Source organism: Bufo bufo, chromosome 9, assembly GCF_905171765.1.
Source record: "Bufo bufo chromosome 9, aBufBuf1.1, whole genome shotgun sequence".
Classification (NCBI taxonomy): domain Eukaryota; kingdom Metazoa; phylum Chordata; class Amphibia; order Anura; family Bufonidae; genus Bufo; species Bufo bufo.
The window spans coordinates 8,494,839-8,516,720 of record NC_053397.1 but is presented as its reverse complement, the minus strand read 5'-3'; the positions used below and the strand labels follow the sequence as shown (position 1 = coordinate 8,516,720).

The 21,882-nt window shown below is 45.3% G+C and overlaps 1 protein-coding gene across 1 annotated transcript in view; it reads left to right on the top strand.

Moving 5' to 3' along the window:
• IL5RA (interleukin 5 receptor subunit alpha) overlaps positions 1 to 21,882 on the top strand; it is a 73,074-nt gene that overhangs the window by 40,733 nt on the left and 10,459 nt on the right. Inside the window, exons 2-6 of the mRNA XM_040407483.1 lie at positions 1,665 to 1,721; positions 13,710 to 13,770; positions 18,677 to 18,825; positions 20,897 to 21,050; positions 21,517 to 21,649. Coding sequence (XP_040263417.1) covers positions 13,713 to 13,770; positions 18,677 to 18,825; positions 20,897 to 21,050; positions 21,517 to 21,649 — 494 coding nt within the window. The 5' untranslated portion in view covers positions 1,665 to 1,721; positions 13,710 to 13,712. The remainder of the gene's footprint in view (positions 1 to 1,664; positions 1,722 to 13,709; positions 13,771 to 18,676; positions 18,826 to 20,896; positions 21,051 to 21,516; positions 21,650 to 21,882) is intronic.

Here is a 21,882-nt window from a genome sequence, read left to right as displayed (position 1 = left end):
GCCCCCGCGACTGCGCCCGTGATTGACCGGGGGGGGGGGTGACATGGAGCCAGGGAAAAATCCATGTATTTGAACATATGTGTCCGGAGTCGTCGGGACACTGCGCATGCGCCGACGAAATCGCCGCGCATGCGCAGAACCCCGGCCGCGCATGCGCAGACCAGGCCCCAGGACGCGGTCGGGCGCCATCGGCCGCGCGGCAGGCGGAGCGGCAACAGGCAGGAGGCGACGGGGAGGAGACGATCGCTAGAGAAAGTGAAGTGAATGGGGGGGGGGGGGCACCGCAGCTGCCCTTGTGATGTACATGATGAATGTTCGTTTGGGGTGAACCAGACCGGGTAGTGGGCTGAGATTAGCAGGTTGCTGGCCGGCGTAACGGTCCTGTGGGGAGATGACAGAGGGCCTGAGAAATGAGCTGCTGGTGACTGGGCAGCCGTGACATGAATGCAGCGTGTGAAAGAACATCAGAAAAAAGAGGGGGTTTTAAACCAGGAACCATTGCCGCATGCTGCCAGAGTGTGACCAGAATGATGGTGCAAATCGTGGATGAGAACGTATGAACAGGTGTGACAGAAATGAATGATGGTGACTTGTATGAACCATGACATTAGTGCGCCTTGATGAAATGAGATGAACCGGTACTGGGGCAACCGTGAGGCCCTGCTGACCCGTACGAAATAACTCACAGTTTGACGGGCAAACGCGACCCACAGTGAACCGAGTGAAGCTGGGAAAAGAACAGCAATGCTCCAAAACCAGAACCAGACGGCGACGAAAAAAGGCTCTCAGAAAATCAGCGGCTCGTAGGTAAATTCCTCAGAACTCCAACAAGCGACTTCCTCTCACAAAGCTCAGACCTCAGACGGTGCAGGAGCCAGGTAAGGGGGGTGCCCTAAATAGGCTGGAGGCGGACCTCAGCCCCTCCCACAAATCCAGGCAAATGCCTTAATACGTATAGAGAGAAGGGGGAGGGGGAGCGCTGGGCTCGGAGCTGTGCATCCTGGGAAATCTGGGAAGTAGAGATCATAGGTTTTTTTTCCAAAGGGGAACTCTAACTAAAAAATAAAGATCATTTTGTAAGTGAATGGACTGCCCTGCCCCCTCTACATTAGTAGGAATTATCCTGTCAGGGGTCGTTGTTACTTTGTTTCCATTTTCTCTCTTTATTTTCTATTAGGCCTAGTTCACACGACCGTATGGCTGTTTTTTGCGGTCCGTTTTTCACGGATCCGTTGTTCAGTTTTTGAGTTCCGTTCTGTTCCCGTTTCCGTTCTGTTTTTCCGTTCCGTTTTTCAGTATGGCATATACAGAATACAGTAATTACATAGAAAAAATTGGGCTGGGCATAACATTTTCAATAGATGGTTCCGCAAAAACGGAACGGATACGGAAGACATACGGATGCATTTCCGTATGTGTTCCGTTTTTTTTGCGGACCCATTGACTTGAATGGGGCCACGGAACGTGATTTGCGGGCAATAATAGGACATGTTCTATCTTTCAACGGAACGGAAAAACGGAAATACGGAAACGGAATGCTTACGGAACACATTCCGTTTTTAATGCGGAACCATTGAAATGAATGGTTCCGTATACGGAACACAAAAAAACGGCCCGTACACTCGCAAAAAAAACGATTGTGTGAACTAGGCTTTACTTTGTAGCATTTGCTGCATCACCTGATACATTTCTCCATCACCAATGGGATTTTATCTGTTCAGGGAAAAACTGGTGGTTGCGTGTCGTGTGTGCGTTTTTTCCGTACGGATTGTTTTCGGATTGCGTGCATTTTTCACACCTGAGAAGAAAAACTGAAGAATAATAATCTGCATCTAGCAACCATCAGTGAAAAATGCATTGCTTTCGGAGGCCTTCCATTTTTCATGCAGCCCCTTAATTACTATGCGTGAAAAACGCACAATATAGAACATGCTGCGGTTTTCCCTGAAAGCAAAGATGATCCGTGAAAAATGTCGTCCATGTGCACAGACCCATTGAAATGAATGGCTCAGCATTCAGCCCTGATGCTGTGGGTTCGCTACACGTATCGCATTCTGACGGAAAACTTGCTCGTGTGAAATTAGCCTAAATAAACAGCTTGTTTTCTTGCCGGCGGAGTCTGCTGCTAGGAAGTCATTAGGGATTTGGGGAGAGGAACTCTTTACTGACTTCCCCTCCACCATTAGAAACCTTACAGAACATCGTGCAGTTTGTCACCAGCGTTACACCAGATAGTAATGGGCGCGGCCCGAGCAATGCTGATCCATGGGGTCGACATCTGAGGTCTGTGGGCTGAGAACACGCCAATGCACACGTAAGTGGTTAGTATGCGGGCTGAGAACACGCCAGTACACATGTAGGCGGTCATTTTGATCCTCTTTGCACTTGCTCACACATTTTATTATTTGAATTACTATTTTTTGGCGTCCTCTAGTGCCAGTGATAGGCAAACTGCGGCTCTCCAGCTGTTGCAAAACTACAACTCCCACCATGCCCTGCTGTAGGCTGAAAGCTGTAGGCAGTCTTTGCATGCTGGGAGTTGTAGTTCTGCAACAGCTGGAGAGCCGCAGTTTGCCTATCACTGCGTCTAGTCTGACAGCAGGATCTACAGCAGGATCTACCCAACCGCTGCATCATCCATGACCCTGGCCTGAGCCCAGGACTTCCACATGGAAGACATTTGGGAGGAACGCGCTTCATGTTTATTGCACTTTATACTGATTTATGGTAAATCGACATCAGCCCCTCGTATCCCTTGTCTCACCAGCTGAGATTATATGGAGGGGCGCGCTGCAGTCCTTACAAACTCTATGGGACTGATAGACATGGCCAAGACCCTTAGTGTGGTCTTGGGGGGCTGGGTCCTCTATCCTAGTGATCAGAGGGGGCCCGCTATTTAACCTATTCAGTTTTATGACATGCATTTCAATGCTGCAGATTTTGTGACAATTTGGGGAGTTTTCCTGAGGGAAGTGACTGGCGATCCCTGCGGCAGTTCTTCAATGTCCCGCTATGCTGTATTATTTGCGCTGCATTATTACATGCACACTGTATGGTAGGGTTAGATGTGCACTGTGTCGGTGTGATATACATATATGTGCATTGTATGATGAGTTGAGCACTGCATGGTGTGGCTGTATGTGCACTGTGTAAGTGCAGTTCGTGGACACTGCATTGCTATATGTGCACTGTATGAAGGCGTTATTTCAGCATTGTATGGCACGGCTATATGTGCGCTGTGGATTATGTGAGCTCTGTATGATGCAGCACAAGGGACGTGGCATCAATACAAGAAACTTTACAAAACACCATCAGTCGGTGACATTTTTTTGAAGGGGCATTTAGTAAAGCCCCTTGCAGACGAGCATGTCCGGATTAGGTTGCGTCTGCTATCAGGGAAAATCGTGCAAGTAGGTACCCAATCGCAGTTCGTTTTGACTGTTGCGTTGCGATGTTCAGTTTTTATCGCGCTGGTGCAATGCATTTTGCACGCGCATGATAAAAAACTGACTGTGGTACCCAGACCCCAACCCCGGACTTCTTCACTGAAGTTCGGGTTTGGGTTCGGTGTTGTGTATATTTTATTATTTTCCCTTATAATATGGTTATAAGGGAAAATAATAGCATTCTGAATACAGAACGCTTACTAAAATGTGGCTGGAGGGGTTAAAAAACAAACAAACAAAAAAACACATTGCACCCGCGCAATAAAAAAACTGAACATCGGAAAGCAATCGCAGTCAAAACTGACTACAATCGCGTACGCACTCGCACGATTTTCCCTGATCACAGACGCAATGCATCTGGACCTAATAGGGACGCACTCGTCTGCAAGGGGTCTTTGTACATGAGCGTTTTTTATTCACGCATCACTTCTGCTTTGCGTGAAAAATACAGAATGTTCTATATTCTGCGTTTTAACACCGCCCTGGGCCCATAGAAGTGAATGGTGCTTCAGTGAAAAACACATTGCATCCGCAAGCAAGTGCAGATACGATGTGTTTTTCACTGATGGTTGCTAAGGCCTCTTTCACACGGGCGAGAATTCCGAGGTGAGCTGAACGCATTGCACCCGCACTGAATCCGGACCCATTCATTTCTATGGGGCTGTGCACATGAGCGGTGATTTTCACGCATCACTTGTGCGTTGCGTGAAAATCGCAGCATGCTCTATATTGTGCGTTTTTCACGCAACGCAGGCCCCATAGAAGTGAATTGGGCTGCGTGAAAATCACAAGCAAGTGCGGATGCGGTGCGATTTTCACGCACAGTTGCTAGGAGATGATCATTATTATTTTCCCTCTTAACATGGTTATAAGGGAAAATAATAGCATTCTGAATACAGAATGCATAGTACAATAGCGCTGGAGGGGTTAATAAAAAATAATTTAACTCACTTTAATCCACTTGTTCGTGCAGCCGGCTTCTCTTCTGTCTTCATCTTTGCTGTGCACAGGAAAAGGACCTGTGGTGACGTCACTGCACTCATCACATGGTCCGTCACATGATCCATCACCATGGTGATGGACCATGTGATTGGACCATGTGATCTGACGTCACCACAGGTCCTTTAGCCGGCAGCTCATGATTAAAGAAGTAAGAAGAGATCGGCAGCTACGCGATCAAGAGGAGGAGGTGAGTTAATTCTTTTTTATTTTTTAACTCTCAATTGACCTTGAGAGTTAAAAAATGCATTATTTTCCCTTATAACCATGTTATAAGGGAAAATAATAACATCTACACAGCACCGAACCCAAACCTGAACTTCAGTGAAGAAGTTCGGGTCTGGGTACCACAGTCAGTTTTTTATCACGCGCGTGCGAAACTCATTGCACCCGCGCAATAAAAACTGAACAGCGGGTTTGCCGCAACGCATCCGGACCTTATCCGGACACGCTCGCGTGAACTCAGCCTAAGAGATCTTGTTTGTAAACCTTCAGTTTTTTATCACGCGCGTGAAAAACACATCAAAATGCATTGCACCCGCGCGGAAATAACTGAACAACTGAACGCAATCGCAGACAAAACTGACTGAACTTTCTTGCAAAATGGTGCGAGTTTCACTGAACGCATCCGGACCTGATCCGTCACGCTCGTGTGAAAGAGGCCAAAGAGCAGTTATCTTTACAGCACAGGCACCATGATGTACTAAAAATTATAAGCCGCAGCGTGAATACTGGAAAGTGGAGGGAATCACAGGGCGCGGGTGACGAGCTGCTGCTCGGACTTACATTTCAAAAATGAAAGCAAATGTTATATTTGACAGCAGTGATAAAAAATATGTAAAAAATGTTTCCTAAAGGGAATTTGTCTCATGTCACGTCCTCAGTCACATGATCTTACTGCAGCTAGTGAAGTGAGCTGCAATACCATGCGCAGCCACTACACAATGGGCGGCGCTGTGCTTGGTATAGTATGACCGCTGCGGCCCCTTCCAACAGCTCATCGCATGGGTGTCCGGAGTTGGCCCCCTACCTATCTGATATTGATGACCTATCCTGAGGCTGGGTCATTGCCATCAGTATTTAATTCCCAGAAAATAAAACCTTGAAACTTCTTTTTTGGAAATGTGAGGCATCTATATGGGATACAAATAACACCTCCAGAAAGTAGAGGAGCAGAACGGTCAGAGGGTGGTAAAAATGAATGACCTTGTGTGAATATATATATATAGAGAGAGAGAGAGAGAGAGATAAGGGGGAGGGGGAGCACTGGGCTCGGAGCCGTGCATCCTGGGCAATCTGGGAAGTAGAGATCATAGATTGGTTTTAAAGGGGAACTCTAAAATATAAAAATCATTTTATAAGTGAATGGACTGTCCTGCCCCCTCTACAGTTAGTAGGAATTATCGTGTCAGGGGTTGTAGTTACTTTGCTTCCATTTTCTCTCTTTATTTTCTGTTACTTTGTAGTTCCATTGGCAGCCATACATGCCCACACCATGACACTGCCACCACCATGCTTCACTGATGAGGTGGTATGCTTAGGATCATGAGCAGTTCCTTTCCTTCTCCATACTCTTCTCTTCCCATCACTCTGGTACAAGTTGATCTTGGTCTCATCTGTCCATAGGATGTTGTTCCAGAACTGTGAAGGCTTTTTTAGATGTCGTTTGGCAAACTCTAATCTGGCCTTCCTGTTTTTGAGGCTCACCAATGGTTTCCATCTTGTGGTGAACCCTCTGTATTCACTCTGGTGAAGTCTTCTCCTGATTGTTGACTTTGACACACACACACCTACCTCCTGGAGAGTGTTCTTGATCTGGCCAACTGTTGTGAAGGGCGTTTTCTTCACCAGGGAAAGAATTCTTCGGTCATCCACCACAGTTGTTTTCCGTGGTCTTCCGGGTCTTTTGGTGTTGCTGAGCTCACCGGTGCGTTCCTTCTTTTTAAGAATGTTCCAGACAGTTGTTTTGGGTTTGTTGTGTTTTTTCAGCCTAATGATGGCTTCACTGATAGTGACATCTCTTTGGATGTCATCTTGAGAGTTGACGGCAACAGATTCCAGATGCAGATATCAGACGTGAAATGACCTCTGGACCTTTTATCTGCTCATTGTAATTGGGATAATGAGGAAATAACACACACCGGGCCACGGAACAGCCGAGAAGCCAATTGTCCCATTACTTTTGGTCCCTTAACAAGTGGGAGGCACATATGTAACTGCTGTAATTCCTGCACCGTTCACCTGATTTGGATGTAAATCCCCTCAAATTACAGCTGACAGTCTGCAGGTAAAGCACATCTTGTTTGTTTCATTCCAGATCCATTGTGGTGGTGAATAGAGCCAAGAATGTCAGAATTGTGTCCATGTCCCAATATTTATGGACCTGACTGTAGAACTGGAAGGTTTTCCAGATAAAAGCATCTTGTTTTTTTTGGCAGATTTCTTTACCCTTTCCTGGAATATGGCAGCAGCCTCTGCCAGGAAGAGGTCATTAGGGATTTGGGGAGATTAACTCTTTCCTGACTTCCCTTCCACGATGGAAACATTACAGAAGATGGTGCAGTTTGTCACCAGGCTGCGGATAGCGTTACACAAGGATTTACATGGATAATAACGACATGAAACTAGTGGGAAACATGAGTTCAGGGACATGGGATCAGTCGGTGATGTCACAGGGTCAGGTAGTAATGGGCCCGGCAGGGGGTAACATGCAGACTGCTGAGCCCTGGGGTCGACGTCTGCTCAGAGCTGCAATCACATGAACTGTGATCCTACCTGGCGCAGCCGTGTGTGGGGGACATGACACCGAGCTGCTGTTCCTGAATAACCAGTAATGTCTCAGAATATCCAGAAGATGAGAGAATTCACATAGAGATACATCGCGAGATACTGAGGGATACGAGAACGCACACAGGGGCGCACCACCAATGAGGCCAGGTGAGGCGATCGCCTCAGGCAGCACCAGGTAGGGGCGGCGGAAGGGCCATGGGCAATGAACACTTTGACAAAGGGGTTAGGTTATTATTATTAGGCAGCAAGTGAACTGTCAGTTCTTTAAGTTGCTGAATTGGAAGCAGGAAAATGAGCGAGCGTAAAGGATCTGAGCGAAGGACTAAATGTGATGTGTGGACGACTGGGTCACATTTCCTCCAGAATGGCGGGTCTTGGGTGTTTCCGGTATGTAGGGTTAGTACCTGCTAAAACTGATACAAAGGAAGGTCAACCAGTGAACTGGCGACAGGATGCCCAAGGCTCATGGGACGTGAAGGAGAAGAGCTACTGGAGAGGGAACTGCTGGTGTCAGGACAGACAGGGCCCCACAGCTTGCTGTGTACCCGCAGAGTGGTCAGAATGTCCCTGCCCATCACTGAAAGCTGAAACAATGGAAGAAGGGGAGGACTGGGTGTGTGCGCTATGGGAGGAAGACGGTCTGATCCAGTGGCGTAACTACCGGCGAAGCGACTGCTTCGGGGCCCGGGCTGACAAGGGGCCCTGTGCCCGACAGCGTGTCAGTCAAGTTTAATCTTTTTTATTTATATGCAAATTACCTTCCTAACGTGCCCAAGAGGTTGTCCCTCTGGCCGTTTGTGCCCAGCCGCGCCCATTATCGCCAAGCCCACCACCGCCCCGCTGTTAATTATTCACTGCTGTCCTCGTCTTTTTTTTTTTATAAGTGCGCCGTAGTCTCGCGCATGCGCCGATGTTACTCACGTCCGAGCCCGCGCTGTGTCCTGGCAGCAGCCTCAAGTAGTGTAATCACGCATGCGCGCCAGCCTTCTCCGCTTTCTGGCGCATGCGCGATTACATTACTTGAGACTACTGCCAGGACACCGCGCGGGCCCGCACGTGAGTAACATCGGCGCATGCGCGAGACTACGGCGCACTTATAAAAAAAAAAAGACGAGGACAGCAGTGAATAATTAATAGCGGGACGGCGCTGGGCTTGGCGATAATGGACGCGGCTGGGCACAAACGGCCGGAGGGACAGCGCTTTGGGCACGTTAGGAAGGTCATTTGCATATAAATAAAAAAGATTTTTATCAAAAATAAAAAGGACAGGTGGGGTAAAAATAGTATATCAAAAATTGGGCGGGGGGCTGGGGGGGCCCATACAAAAATTTGCTGTGGGGCCCAGTCACTTCTAGTTACGCCCCTGGTCTGATCTGATGAATCAGGTTACATCATGTGGACAGCTAGGATGTATATGCGCCATTTACCTGAAGACAGAAGATGGCACCAGGTGCACTATGGGTGGAAGACAACCCGGTCTGATGAAACACGTTACATTATGTAGACAGTTGGGCGCGTGTGAGTCGCTAACCTGGGGAGCAGATGACAGCAGGTTCACTATGGCCTGGTCTGATGAATCGCATTACATGATGTGCACGGCTCAGTGGGGGGGACAACACCTACCTGGGAAAGCGATGACAACAGGTGCACTATGGAAGAAGGATGGCCTAGTCTGATGAATCACATTACATGATGTGGACAGCTGGATGTGTATACATCACTTACCTGGAGAAGAGATGGCACCAGGTGCACTATGGGTAGAAGACAACCTGGTCTGATGAATCACATTACATGATGTGCATGGCTCAGTGGGGGGGACAACACCTACCTGGGAAAGAGATGACACCAGGTGCACTACGGCAGGAAGGAGGCCTGGTCTGAGGAATCACATTAGATCATGTGGTCAGCAGGGCCGTCTTTAATATTGATTGGACCCTGGGCAAAAATGTACTTGGACCCCTGGATCCCTCCTTCCCACACCGTAACATGCAATCACGCCCTCCACCGCAACACAATGTGCAGTTTGTGAGTGTATTACAGATCACCTCATCAATACAATGCACAGGAATGTATATCATTGCCAACCACTGCTTTCCCATAGGGTGGTCAGCTGGGTGCATGTGCGTCACTTACCTGGGGAAGAGATGACACCAGGGGCACTATGGGAAGGAAACATTAATAAGAAAGGTGCACTACTGTGGATGCAAACAACCAAATCTGACTAAACCCTCAAACTGGTGTTACAATTGACAATTTAGCCAATATATCCTTATATTAAGGACATATCTGAGCCTGAGTACCGCGCCAAGGTATCTCAAGTAGCCCAGGACCTAACGCTAACTACCTGTGCCGTATGGGCAATACCAGGACCCAGTGGGCGAATTACAGGAGCATGAGGCCGACTCACAGCAAACTCCCAGTTACCTCCAGCATGCAGCCATGCTACCAATGGAAGGAGCTGACCTTGCAGTCTTCTCCACAATCCGTTTTTATCTTGATTTATGTATGTGGGGTTATGTATTTATTATTTTAACTTCATTTAAGTATATTTTAATTCCAAGGCATGCATGAGAATATAGAGAGATAGCAATCCAATCCATCCCGCATATTAGGACATGCACAGAAAAGTGGAATTGTGGGTAAGAAAATTTCATTTATAAGGAGTGAGAATCCACTCACTCGGTTGTCCACTGAGGAAGGGGGTGTAAGACCCTGAAACGCGTCTGGCATTACAGAGTGAGCGTGGATTCATAAAGAGAAAAAGGAAGCCAAACATTAAAGAAAAAAAAGCGTACGAGATCTGCTTTCATCAAAGATCTGGAGTTACAGTCGCACAGCAGTGACGTCAGCTGAGCGTCCATCCGGTCCCCTAGACAACCAGGTCACGTGGGACGCCACGCACGGCCAAGTACACCACGTGGGACGCTGCGAGTGTACGGCTACCTGTGAACAGCGCTGCGGTCAGGCAGTGAAGAGGGGTAAGACCGGGCTCGTACTTGAGCATCGCAAGTTGCAAGAGACTGTAAGTAACTTTACTATCAGTCCCACTGTGAAGCCAGCAATAGTAACTGCTATCCACCATTGAACGCTCATATTACCGGACACTGGTATTGGGCTGTACTATTATTATTACTGCTCTATCTGGATTTGGCCATAGTGCCATTGCTATATCAGCACAATTCGTACCATATGGAATTAGGACTCTAAATGGGACATTGTCGGCACGTTACCCCACGATACATTGGATTGGGACATTGCCGCCACATTGATTTATAGTCTCAGAGATCATGCAAGCTATTTAGCACATGTCCATTCTATGTTTATTGTGCAGGATTGTGCACACAACGTTATATATACGATTGATGTGCGCTTTTATGTATGTTTTATATTATTTTTAGGGGTGTGTTTTTAAAGTATTAAAGTACCATATTATTATCCACCATTGTGTTTCCCTTCTGAGTGTGCCCCCTCATATCTGCTTATACCTCATTTGCCCTTTGTAGGTCCTGATGGTAGGACCAGAGGGTGAGCACCTTATCCATACGGAGAAGGGGTGAGCCGCTGTATCTTTTCACTTTATATTTCTTATCAAGACTTTGTTACAAGAAATGGGTCATTTTAATCCCAACAGCTTTTGTAATAATGTTTCAGTGCAAAACGAAACTGACAAAAAGTATTCTAATATTCATATGAGTCATATGAGCTTCACCTGTGACTAATAATGGATCCATTAGGTCTCAGGTGTGTATAAAAAGAACCCCAGTGCACTAGACCTTCACATCAACTGCAACTAGACCTCTGCAAACAGGCCTAAGATTCACCCGGAGACTAAAGTGTTGATTATCAAGAGGCTGAAGACCAGATCCTCTGCTGATGTGGCAGACACCTTCAATGTGTCTCAGCGTCAAGTTCAGAGGATAACAAAAAGATTTGAAGAGACTGGAGACGTTTTGGACAAGGCCAGGTCAGGCCGACCCCGCAAGACAACTGCTCGAGAGGACCGTTTGTTGGCTCGAAAGTCCAAGGCCAGCCCATTTTCCACTGCAGCAGAGCTCCACGAGACCTGGTCCCCTGAAGTCCCTGTGTCAACCAGAACAGTTTGTCGGATTCTGTCTCGAAAAGGCCTCCATGGTCGAATCAGTGCCCATAAGCCAGCACTAAACAAAAGACAATTGAAAAACCGTGTGGCATTTGCCAAGGCCCACAGCCTGCTAAAAGGATGGACGCTGGACAAGTGGCAGAAGGTGGATTTTTCAGATGAATTTTCTGTTGAATTACACCACAGTCACCGCAAATATTGCAGGGGACCTACTGGAACCCGCATGGAGCCGAGATTTACCCAGAAAACCGTGACATTTGATGGAGGCAAAATCATGGTCTGGGGTTACATCCAGTATGGGGGTGTGCGAGGGATCTGCAGGGTGGAAGGCAACATCAATAGTCTAAAATACCAAGAAATCTTAGCTACCTCTTATATTCCCAACCATAAAAAAGGCCAAATTCTGCTGGTGGATGGTGCTCCATCGCATACTTCCATCTCCACATCAAAGTTCCTTAAGGCGAAGATGATCAAGATGCTCCAGGATTGGCCAGCCCAGTCACCAGACATGAACATCATTGAGCATATGTGGTGTAGGATGAAAGAGGAAGCATGGAAGACGAAACCAAAGAATATTGATGAACTCTGGGAGGCATGCAAGACCTGATGACTTCATCAATAAATTGTATGAATCCTTGCCAAACTGCATGGATGCTGTCCTTCAAGCCAATGGAAGTCATACAAGATATTACATTTGGATCTCACAGCACCACTACTTAATTTCCTGACATATTTTTGGATTTGCAGTAAAGTTGTTCAATTTCTGTATAGGCGACAAAACTTTGACCTTTCCGTCTTGATTAAATGATAAAACTTTTTTCAGTGAAACTAATTTATTTCAGTGCATTAAACATCATTTGGGAGGGCTTCAGCTTTTCATATCAGCTATTTCTAACACCAATTGATTAATTAAAAGTCAGGTTAATAGCAGGAGTTTCTACAAAATAGAGAAGTGACAAGACTTTTGTCAGGGACTGTATATCTGTACTGTATACAGAGGTGTGCACCCTAAAGCACAAATACACACACTGCGCGCGTATGTATGTATGTATATATATATATATATAGCCTTTATGCCTCATTAGCACCCTTTATGCCTCTCATTAGCCCCCATTATGCCTCATTAGCCCCATTATACCTCTCATTAGCCCCCATTATACCTCTCATTAGCCCCCATTATACCTCTCATTAGCCCCCATTATACCTCTCATTAGCCCCCATTATACCTCTCATTAGCCCCCATTATACCTCTCATTAGCCCCCATTATACCTCTCATTTGCCCCCATTATACCTCTCATTAGCCCCATTATACCTCACATTAGCCCCCATTATACCTCTCATTAGCCCCCATTATGCCTCTCATTATGCCTCTCATTAGCCCCCATTATACCTCTCATTAGCCCCCATTATACCTCTCATTAGCCCCCATTATGCCTCTCATTAGCCCCCATTATGCCTCATTAGCCCCATTATACCTCTCATTAGCCCCATTATACCTCTCATTAGCCCCCATTATACCTCTCATTAGCCCCCATTATACCTCTCATTATGCCTCTCATTAGCCCCCATTATACCTCTCATTAGCCCCCATTATACCTCTCAACCTCTCATTAGCCCCCATTATACCTCTCATTAGCCCCCATTATGCCTCTCATTAGCCCCCATTATACCTCTCATTAGCCCCCATTATACCTCTCATTAGCCCCATTATACCTCTCATTAGCCCCCATTATACCTCTCATTAGCCCCCATTATACCTCTCATTAGCCCCATTATACCTCTCAACCTCTCATTAGCCCCCATTATGCCTCTCATTAGCCCCATTATACCTCTCATTAGCCCCCATTATGCCTCTCATTAGCCCCCATTATGCACCCAGCAGCCTCATTTTTTATAAAATAAAAACCACTCACCTCTCTGCTCCTGGACGCCGCCGCTCCTCGCCGCCCGCGATTTTCTTCCTCCTGATGTCGGCTCTGGGCTGTGCGCTCTGAACTGGCGCGCCCAGCGTGATGTCACAAAGCGCCTCACGCTCTGCGCTTCCCTGCACAGCCGACAGACAAGAACCCGGAAGCAGTAAGTACAGAGCGTTCATTGCTTCCTGGTCGTCCGGTACTAATGAGCGCTTCCAAAATGTAAGCGCTTCATCAGTATTCGCCGGCCGGCAGGCTTGATTAGGGTGTGCACAGGCACCCCCGCCACACCCCATGCGCACGCCTATGACTGTATATAATGTATGTATTTGTATATGTATTAACCTATAATGATCTCTGTGTGTGTCCTGGCTGCAGATATCTCGTGTGTAGCCGTGTAATCAGGGCGTTATCATTATGTATTATTTCATGCTGATAATTCTGTCTCTTCTCCTCTGCAGATCATGCCCGGAGCAGCGAGTCTCCTCTTATTGTTGTCGTGTTGTCAGGTGTTTGCGTACGGTAAGTTCTCTATAGTGCACGTTGTGTATACACAGTGTAATATCTATATCTATATTGTTCACATTTCTTTATCACCTCTTCATTCAGATCGTATCGCTGTATATAACAGAGACAGATGGCAATGCTCTTTAGTTTCCCCGGTTACTAATAACAATATGCTAGTAATAGTACTACTGATAAAAGAATACTACTGATACTACAACTAACTAGTATTGCTGCTAATAGTATAATGTAACTAATAATCACAAATAATATTCTACTACTACACTGCGTGCAGAATTATTAGGCAAATGAGTATTTTGACCACATCATCCTCTTTATGCATGTTGTCTTACTCCAAGCTGTATAGGCTCGAAAGCCTACTACCAATTAAGCATATTAGGTGATGTGCATCTCTGTAATGAGAAGGGGTGTGGTCTAATGACATCAACACCCTATATTAGGTGTGCATAATTATTAGGCAACTTCCTTTCCTTTGGCAAAATGGGTCAAAAGAAGGACTTGACAGGCTCAGAAAAGTCAAAAATAGTGAGATATCTTGCAGAGGGATGCAGCACTCTTAAAATTGCAAAGTTTCTGAAGCGTGATCATCGAACAATCAAGCGTTTCATTCAAAATAGTCAACAGGGTCGCAAGAAGCGTGTGGAAAAACCAAGGCGCAAAATAACTGCCCATGAACTGAGAAAAGTCAAGCGTGCAGCTGCCAAGATGCCACTTGCCACCAGTTTGGCCATATTTCAGAGCTGCAACATCACTGGAGTGCCCAAAAGCACAAGGTGTGCAATACTCAGAGACATGGCCAAGGTAAGAAAGGCTGAAAGACGACCACCACTGAACAAGACACACAAGCTGAAACGTCAAGACTGGGCCAAGAAATATCTCAAGACTGATTTTTCTAAGGTTTTATGGACTGATGAAATGAGAGTGAGTCTTGATGGGCCAGATGGATGGGCCCGTGGCTGGATTGGTAAAGGGCAGAGAGCTCCAGTCCGACTCAGACGCCAGCAAGGTGGAGGTGGAGTACTGGTTTGGGCTGGTATCATCAAAGATGAGCTTGTGGGGCCTTTTCGGGTTGAGGATGGAGTCAAGCTCAACTCCCAGTCCTACTGCCAGTTTCTGGAAGACACCTTCTTCAAGCAGTGGTACAGGAAGAAGTCTGCATCCTTCAAGAAAAACATGATTTTCATGCAGGACAATGCTCCATCACATGCGTCCAAGTACTCCACAGCGTGGCTGGCAAGAAAGGGTATAAAAGAAGAAAATCTAATGACATGGCCTCCTTGTTCACCTGATCTGAACCCCATTGAGAACCTGTGGTCCATCATCAAATGTGAGATTTACAAGGAGGGAAAACAGTACACCTCTCTGAACAGTGTCTGGGAGGCTGTGGTTGCTGCTGCACGCAATGTTGATGGTGAACAGATCAAAACACTGACAGAATCCATGGATGGCAGGCTTTTGAGTGTCCTTGCAAAGAAAGGTGGCTATATTGGTCACTGATTTGTTTTTGTTTTGTTTTTGAATGTCAGAAGTGTATATTCGTGAATGTTGAGATGTTATATTGGTTTCACTGGTAAAAATAAATAATTGAAATGGGTATATATTTGTTTTTTGTTAAGTTGCCTAATAATTATGCACAGTAATAGTCACCTGCACACACAGATATCCCCCTAAAATAGCTAAAACTAAAAACAAACTAAAAACTACTTCCAAAAATATTCAGCTTTGATATTAATGAGTTTTTTGGGTTCATTGAGAACATGGTTGTTGTTCAAAATTAAAATTAATCCTCAAAAATACAACTTGCCTAATAATTCTGCACTCCCTGTATTATTAAGCCTACTGATATAACTAATCTGCTATTTGTACTAGTACTAGTAGTCAATCTGTCTGTTGTCGTGGCTTTGACCAGTAATCACTTCTATCAAATTTGGTGAACACATGTCATCACTGCAAGTTACATCCTTAATTATACTCCAGAGCTGCACTCACTATTCTGCTGGTGCAGTCACTGTGTACATACATTACTTATCCTGTACTGATCCTGAGTTACATCCTGTATTATACTCCAGAGCTGCACTCACTATTCTGCTGGTGCAGTCACTGTGTACATACATTACTTATCCTGTACTGATCCTGAGTTACATCCTGTATTATACTCCAGAGCTGCACTCACTATTCTGCTGGTGCAGTCACTGTGTACATACATTACTTATCCTGTACTGATCCTGAGTTACATCCTGTATTATACTTCAGAGCTGCACTCACTATTCTGCTGGTGCAGTCACTGTGTACAGTCGTGGCGAAAAGTTTTGAGAATTACATAAATATTGGAAATTGGAAAAGTTGCTGTTTAAGTTTTTATAATAGCAATTTGCATATACTCCAGAATGTTATGAAGAGTGATCAGATGAATTGCATAGTCCTTCTTTGCCATGAAAATTAACTTAAGTCCAAAAAAACCTTTCCACTGCATTTCATTGCTGTCATTAAAGGACCTGCTGAGATCATTTCAGTAATCGTCTTGTTAACTCAGGTGAGAATGTTGACGAGCACAAGGCTGGAGATCATTATGTCAGGCTGATTGGGTTAAAATGGCAGACTTGACATGTTAAAAGGAGGGTGATGCTTGAAATCATTGTTCTTCCATTGTTAACCATGGTGACCTGCAAAGAAACGCGTGCAGCCATCATTGCGTTGCATAAAAATGGCTTCACAGGCAAGGATATTGTGGCTACTAAGATTGCACCTCAATCAACAATTTATAGGATCATCAAGAACTTCAAGGAAAGAGGTTCAATTCTTGTTAAGAAGGCTTCAGGGCGTCCAAGAAAGTCCAGCAAGCGCCAGGATCGTCTCCTAAAGAGCATTCAGCTGCGGGATCGGAGTGCCACCAGTGCAGAGCTTGCTCAGGAATGGCAGCAGGCAGGTGTGAGCGCATCTGCACGCACAGTGAGGCGAAGACTTTTGGAAGATGGCCTGGTGTCAAGAAGGGCAGCAAAGAAGCCACTTCTCTCCAAAAAACCATCAGGGACAGATTGATCTTCTGCAGAAAGTATGGTGAATGGACGGCTGAGGACTGGGGCAAAGTCATATTCTCCGATGAAGCCTCTTTCCGATTGTTTGGGGCATCAGGAAAAAGGCTTGTTCAGAGAAGAAAAGGTGAGCGCTACCATCAGTCCAGTGTCATGCCAACAGTAAAGCATCCTGAGACCATTCATGTGTGGGGTTGCTTCTCATCCAAGGGAGTGGGCTCACTCACAATTTTGCCCAAAAACACAGCCATGAATAAAGGATGGCACCAAAACACCCTCCAACAGCAACTTCTTCCAACAATCCAACAACAGTTTGGTGAAGAACAATGCATTTTCCAGCACGATGGAGCACCATGCCATAAGGCAAAAGTGATAACTAAGTGGCTCGGGGACCAAAACGTTGACATTTTGGGTCCATGGCCTGGAAACTCCCCAGATCTTAATCCCATTGAGAACTTGTGGTCAATCCTCAAGAGGCGGGTGGACAAACAAAAACCCACTAATTCTGACAAACTCCAAGAAGTGATAATGAAAGAATGGGTTGTATCAGTCAGGAATTGGCCCAGAAGTTGATTGAGAGCATGCGCAGTCGGATTGCAGAGGTCCTGAAAAAGAAGGGCCAACACTGCAAATACTGACTCTTTGCAAAAATGTCATGTAATTGTCGATAAAAGCCTTTGAAACGTATGAAGTGCGTGTAATTATATTTCACTACATCACAGAAACAACTGAAACAAAGATCGAAAAGCAGTTTAGCAGCAAACTTTGTGAAAACTAATATTTGTGTCATTCTCAAAACTTTTGGCCACGACTGTACATACATTACTTATTACATTCTGGTTGCAGACTCCTCCGGGTCACACACGGTTCAGCAGCAGATTACAGGGGATCAGTCACTTGAGCAGGCAGCAAACATTGATGACACTTCACGACCTTGAGATGGTATTTTCAGACCTCCGCAGGTCTCTGCTGCAGCTTCAGACTCGGCTGTGTGCTCGGCTCTGCTGAGCGTCTCTGTCCAGGCCATTGCTGTCCATGGTGAAAAGAGAGAGGAAAACAATGTGAATAAAATATGTAATCAAATGTACGATAAACTTCAGACTGTTACAATCTGTCACTCATTATGGCTGTGCTCTGATAAAGCAGGGCTGCAGTGTAAAGCATGAGGGAAGCAGTAGAGCAAGATTCTCTGATAAGGCAGCAGGTGAATTGAAGACTACATCAGCCACACACAGCCCAGCGCCTCTGGCTCTCCAGTCTGCTACTACAACTGAGACCAGCATCATTGTGGGGAGTCTGGTTCATCCTTTGCTTTGTCTGTTTCAGTTTTCACTGTATTACATGAACCAGGTAGCTCTGGATGAACAGGCTCCATTGTCAGGGATATTTTGTCATTCATATTCAGCTTGCAGTTTGGTGGGATTTTTGGCGCTTGCTCTGGGGCAGCGGGTCAGAGCTGCGGTGGGATCTGGCATCATCCGCTGATACGACATCTGCACTGAGCGGAATATTAGGATTCTGCTTCTTGTTATTTCTTTATCTCTTTGTCCAAGATTTTATACAAAGCTTTTCCAGTGTTAAGAAAAAAACGTCACAAATAACATGCGAGTGAGAGCACAAAAAGCTCATGAGCGATGCATGTGAAACCCACATCGCAAAGTGAACACCCCGATTATAGACACAGCCCCCGAGACAGGGATCTGCATCTGCCCGACCCTCGCTATCAGGTAGTGCTGCTCTCCGGCTGTTGCAAAACTACAACTCCCAGCATGCATTACTCTCGGGTTATAAAGAGATTTTGTAGAGGAGATGTATAATTCTCTGCGACCGTCCTCCTGTCTGTAATAAAGATAAATATCTCTTATATATAGATGTGATTGAACCACCACAGGAGGTGAACATTGCTGTGCCCATCCTGGGGTCCATAACCTTGACCTGGAAACACAGCGTCGCCCCCCAGAACAAAAAAGTAAAATACGTGGTGAAGGTCATCACCCCAGAGAAGACAGAAGAAATCAAGGTGAGATTCAAACCAGCTGTACATATACAATTATATACAGGAGATACCCAGGTTATACCAGCTGTACATATATAATTATATACAGGAGATACCCAGGTTATACCAGCATGGTCCATATCACTATATACAAGAAGATGTATAACTTATACCAGCTGTACATATATACAGGGAGTGCAGAATTATTAGGCAAGTTGTATTTTTGAGGATTAATTTTATTATTGAACAACAACCATGTTCTCAATGAACCCAAAAAACTCATTAATATCAAAGCTGAATATTTTTGGAAGTAGTTTTTAGTTTGTTTTTAGTTTTAGCTATTTTAGGGGGATATCTGTGTGTGCAGGTGACTATTACTGTGCATAATTATTAGGCAACTTAACAAAAAACAAATATATACCCATTTCAATTATTTATTTTTACCAGTGAAACCAATATAACATCTCAACATTCACAAATATACATTTCTGACATTCAAAAACAAAACAAAAACAAATCAGTGACCAATATAGCCACCTTTCTTTGCAAGGACACTCAAAAGCCTGCCATCCATGGATTCTGTCAGTGTTTTGATCTGTTCACCATCAACATTGCGTGCAGCAGCAACCACAGCCTCCCAGACACTGTTCAGAGAGGTGTACTGTTTTCCCTCCTTGTAAATCTCACATTTGATGATGGACCACAGGTTCTCAATGGGGTTCAGATCAGGTGAACAAGGAGGCCATGTCATTAGATTTTCTTCTTTTATACCCTTTCTTGCCAGCCACGCTGTGGAGTACTTGGACGCGTGTGATGGAGCATTGTCCTGCATGAAAATCATGTTTTTCTTGAAGGATGCAGACTTCTTCCTGTACCACTGCTTGAAGAAGGTGTCTTCCAGAAACTGGCAGTAGGACTGGGAGTTGAGCTTGACTCCATCCTCAACCCGAAAAGGCCCCACAAGCTCATCTTTGATGATACCAGCCCAAACCAGTACTCCACCTCCACCTTGCTGGCGTCTGAGTCGGACTGGAGCTCTCTGCCCTTTACCAATCCAGCCACGGGCCCATCCATCTGGCCCATCAAGACTCACTCTCATTTCATCAGTCCATAAAACCTTAGAAAAATCAGTCTTGAGATATTTCTTGGCCCAGTCTTGACGTTTCAGCTTGTGTGTCTTGTTCAGTGGTGGTCGTCTTTCAGCCTTTCTTACCTTGGCCATGTCTCTGAGTATTGCACACCTTGTGCTTTTGGGCACTCCAGTGATGTTGCAGCTCTGAAATATGGCCAAACTGGTGGCAAGTGGCATCTTGGCAGCTGCACGCTTGACTTTTCTCAGTTCATGGGCAGTTATTTTGCGCCTTGGTTTTTCCACACGCATCTTGCGACCCTGTTGACTATTTTGAATGAAACTCTTGATTGTTCGATGATCACGCTTCAGAAGCTTTGCAATTTTAAGAGTGCTGCATCCCTCTGCAAGATATCTCACTATTTCTGACTTTTCTGAGCCTGTCAAGTCCTTCTTTTGCCAAAGGAAAGGAAGTTGCCTAATAATTATGCACACCTGATATAGGGTGTTGATGTCATTAGACCACACCCCTTCTCATTACAGAGATGCACATCACCTAATATGCTTAATTGGTAGTAGGCTTTCGAGCCTATACAGCTTGGAGTAAGACAACATGCATAAAGAGGATGATGTGGTCAAAATACTCATTTGCCTAATAATTCTGTACAGGGTGTAATTATATACAGGAGATACCCAGATTATACCAGCATGGTCCATATCACTATATACAAGAAGATGTATAATTTATACCAGCTGTACATCTATAATTATATACAGGAGATACCCAGGTTATACCAGCATGGTCCATATCACTATATACAAGAAGATGTATAACTTATACCAGCTGTACATATATAATTATATACAGGAGATACCCAGGTTATACCAGCATGGTCCATATCACTATATACAAGAAGATGTATAACTTATACCAGCTGTACATCTATAATTATATACAGGAGACGCTCGGGTTATACCGGCTCATGTATATATGAACAGTTGATATATTTCCCTCTTGTCTTGTAGACGTCTAAGAATTACTCCACCCGCTATATGTTGGCGCTGCACGGAGGTCTCACCGCTCAGGTTGCTGCACTGACATTTGACTCCCAAGACTATACTTTGCCAAATATGAATGAGATCATGAAGAAGACGTCTGTGGTTCTCCCTCCGTATCCGGGTAAGCTTCGTCCTTCCTGTTTCATTTGTTGAAGATAATCCTGAGTTTTTATTACTGCGCAGAGTATTTCATGGGCGCATTGTTATATCGCAGCCGATGACATCACATATATATATAAAAAAAAAAAAAGCTAAACTCTCACAACGGGGGTGGGTGGGAAGCAGGGGGATTATTGAGAGGCTACTTCTTCATGCAGGTTTGCACTATCTGGAATGGGTTGCACAGAGAGGCCAGCCAACAGCACAGAGTATTTCAGGAGAGGATCTTACAGGAGGTCTCAGAATAGCTATTTTATATTTGAAAAATCATGGGCCCCCAGCAGTACAGAGCATTTCAGGAGAGTGTGAGCTAATTTTATGTAATGTGAGAGACTGAGAGTTATACAGCAGCCTCCTCCAGCAGCACAGAGTGTTTGCAGCAAATCATTGCACTTCTCCTGTGACTATGTTTGTCATGTTCTTTACAGGAGCTGAAGGAACATCGGCCACTGATTTATCCTGTCAGATTCTTATAGACTCATCAGGAAAATGTCCCCTCAGCTGTAAATGGGCCCCTGGGGCCAAGGCTCCAGCGGATACAGAGTATAACCTTTACTACAGGTACAGAGCAGTCTTATCGTAATGAGGATATTAGGGATTGTAGTCACTAATGGATACAAAATGTATCAATAAAGTTGCAAAATAAACCAAATATATATTAAGAAATACAGCAAAGCCCTATATAGTATGGGGTACAGGTAGTGGCGGGGGGAGGGGGTACAGGTAGTGGCGGAGGCATAGCTATAATGGAAGCAGGGGAAGCGGATGCGATGGGGCCCGAACTCAGAAGGAGC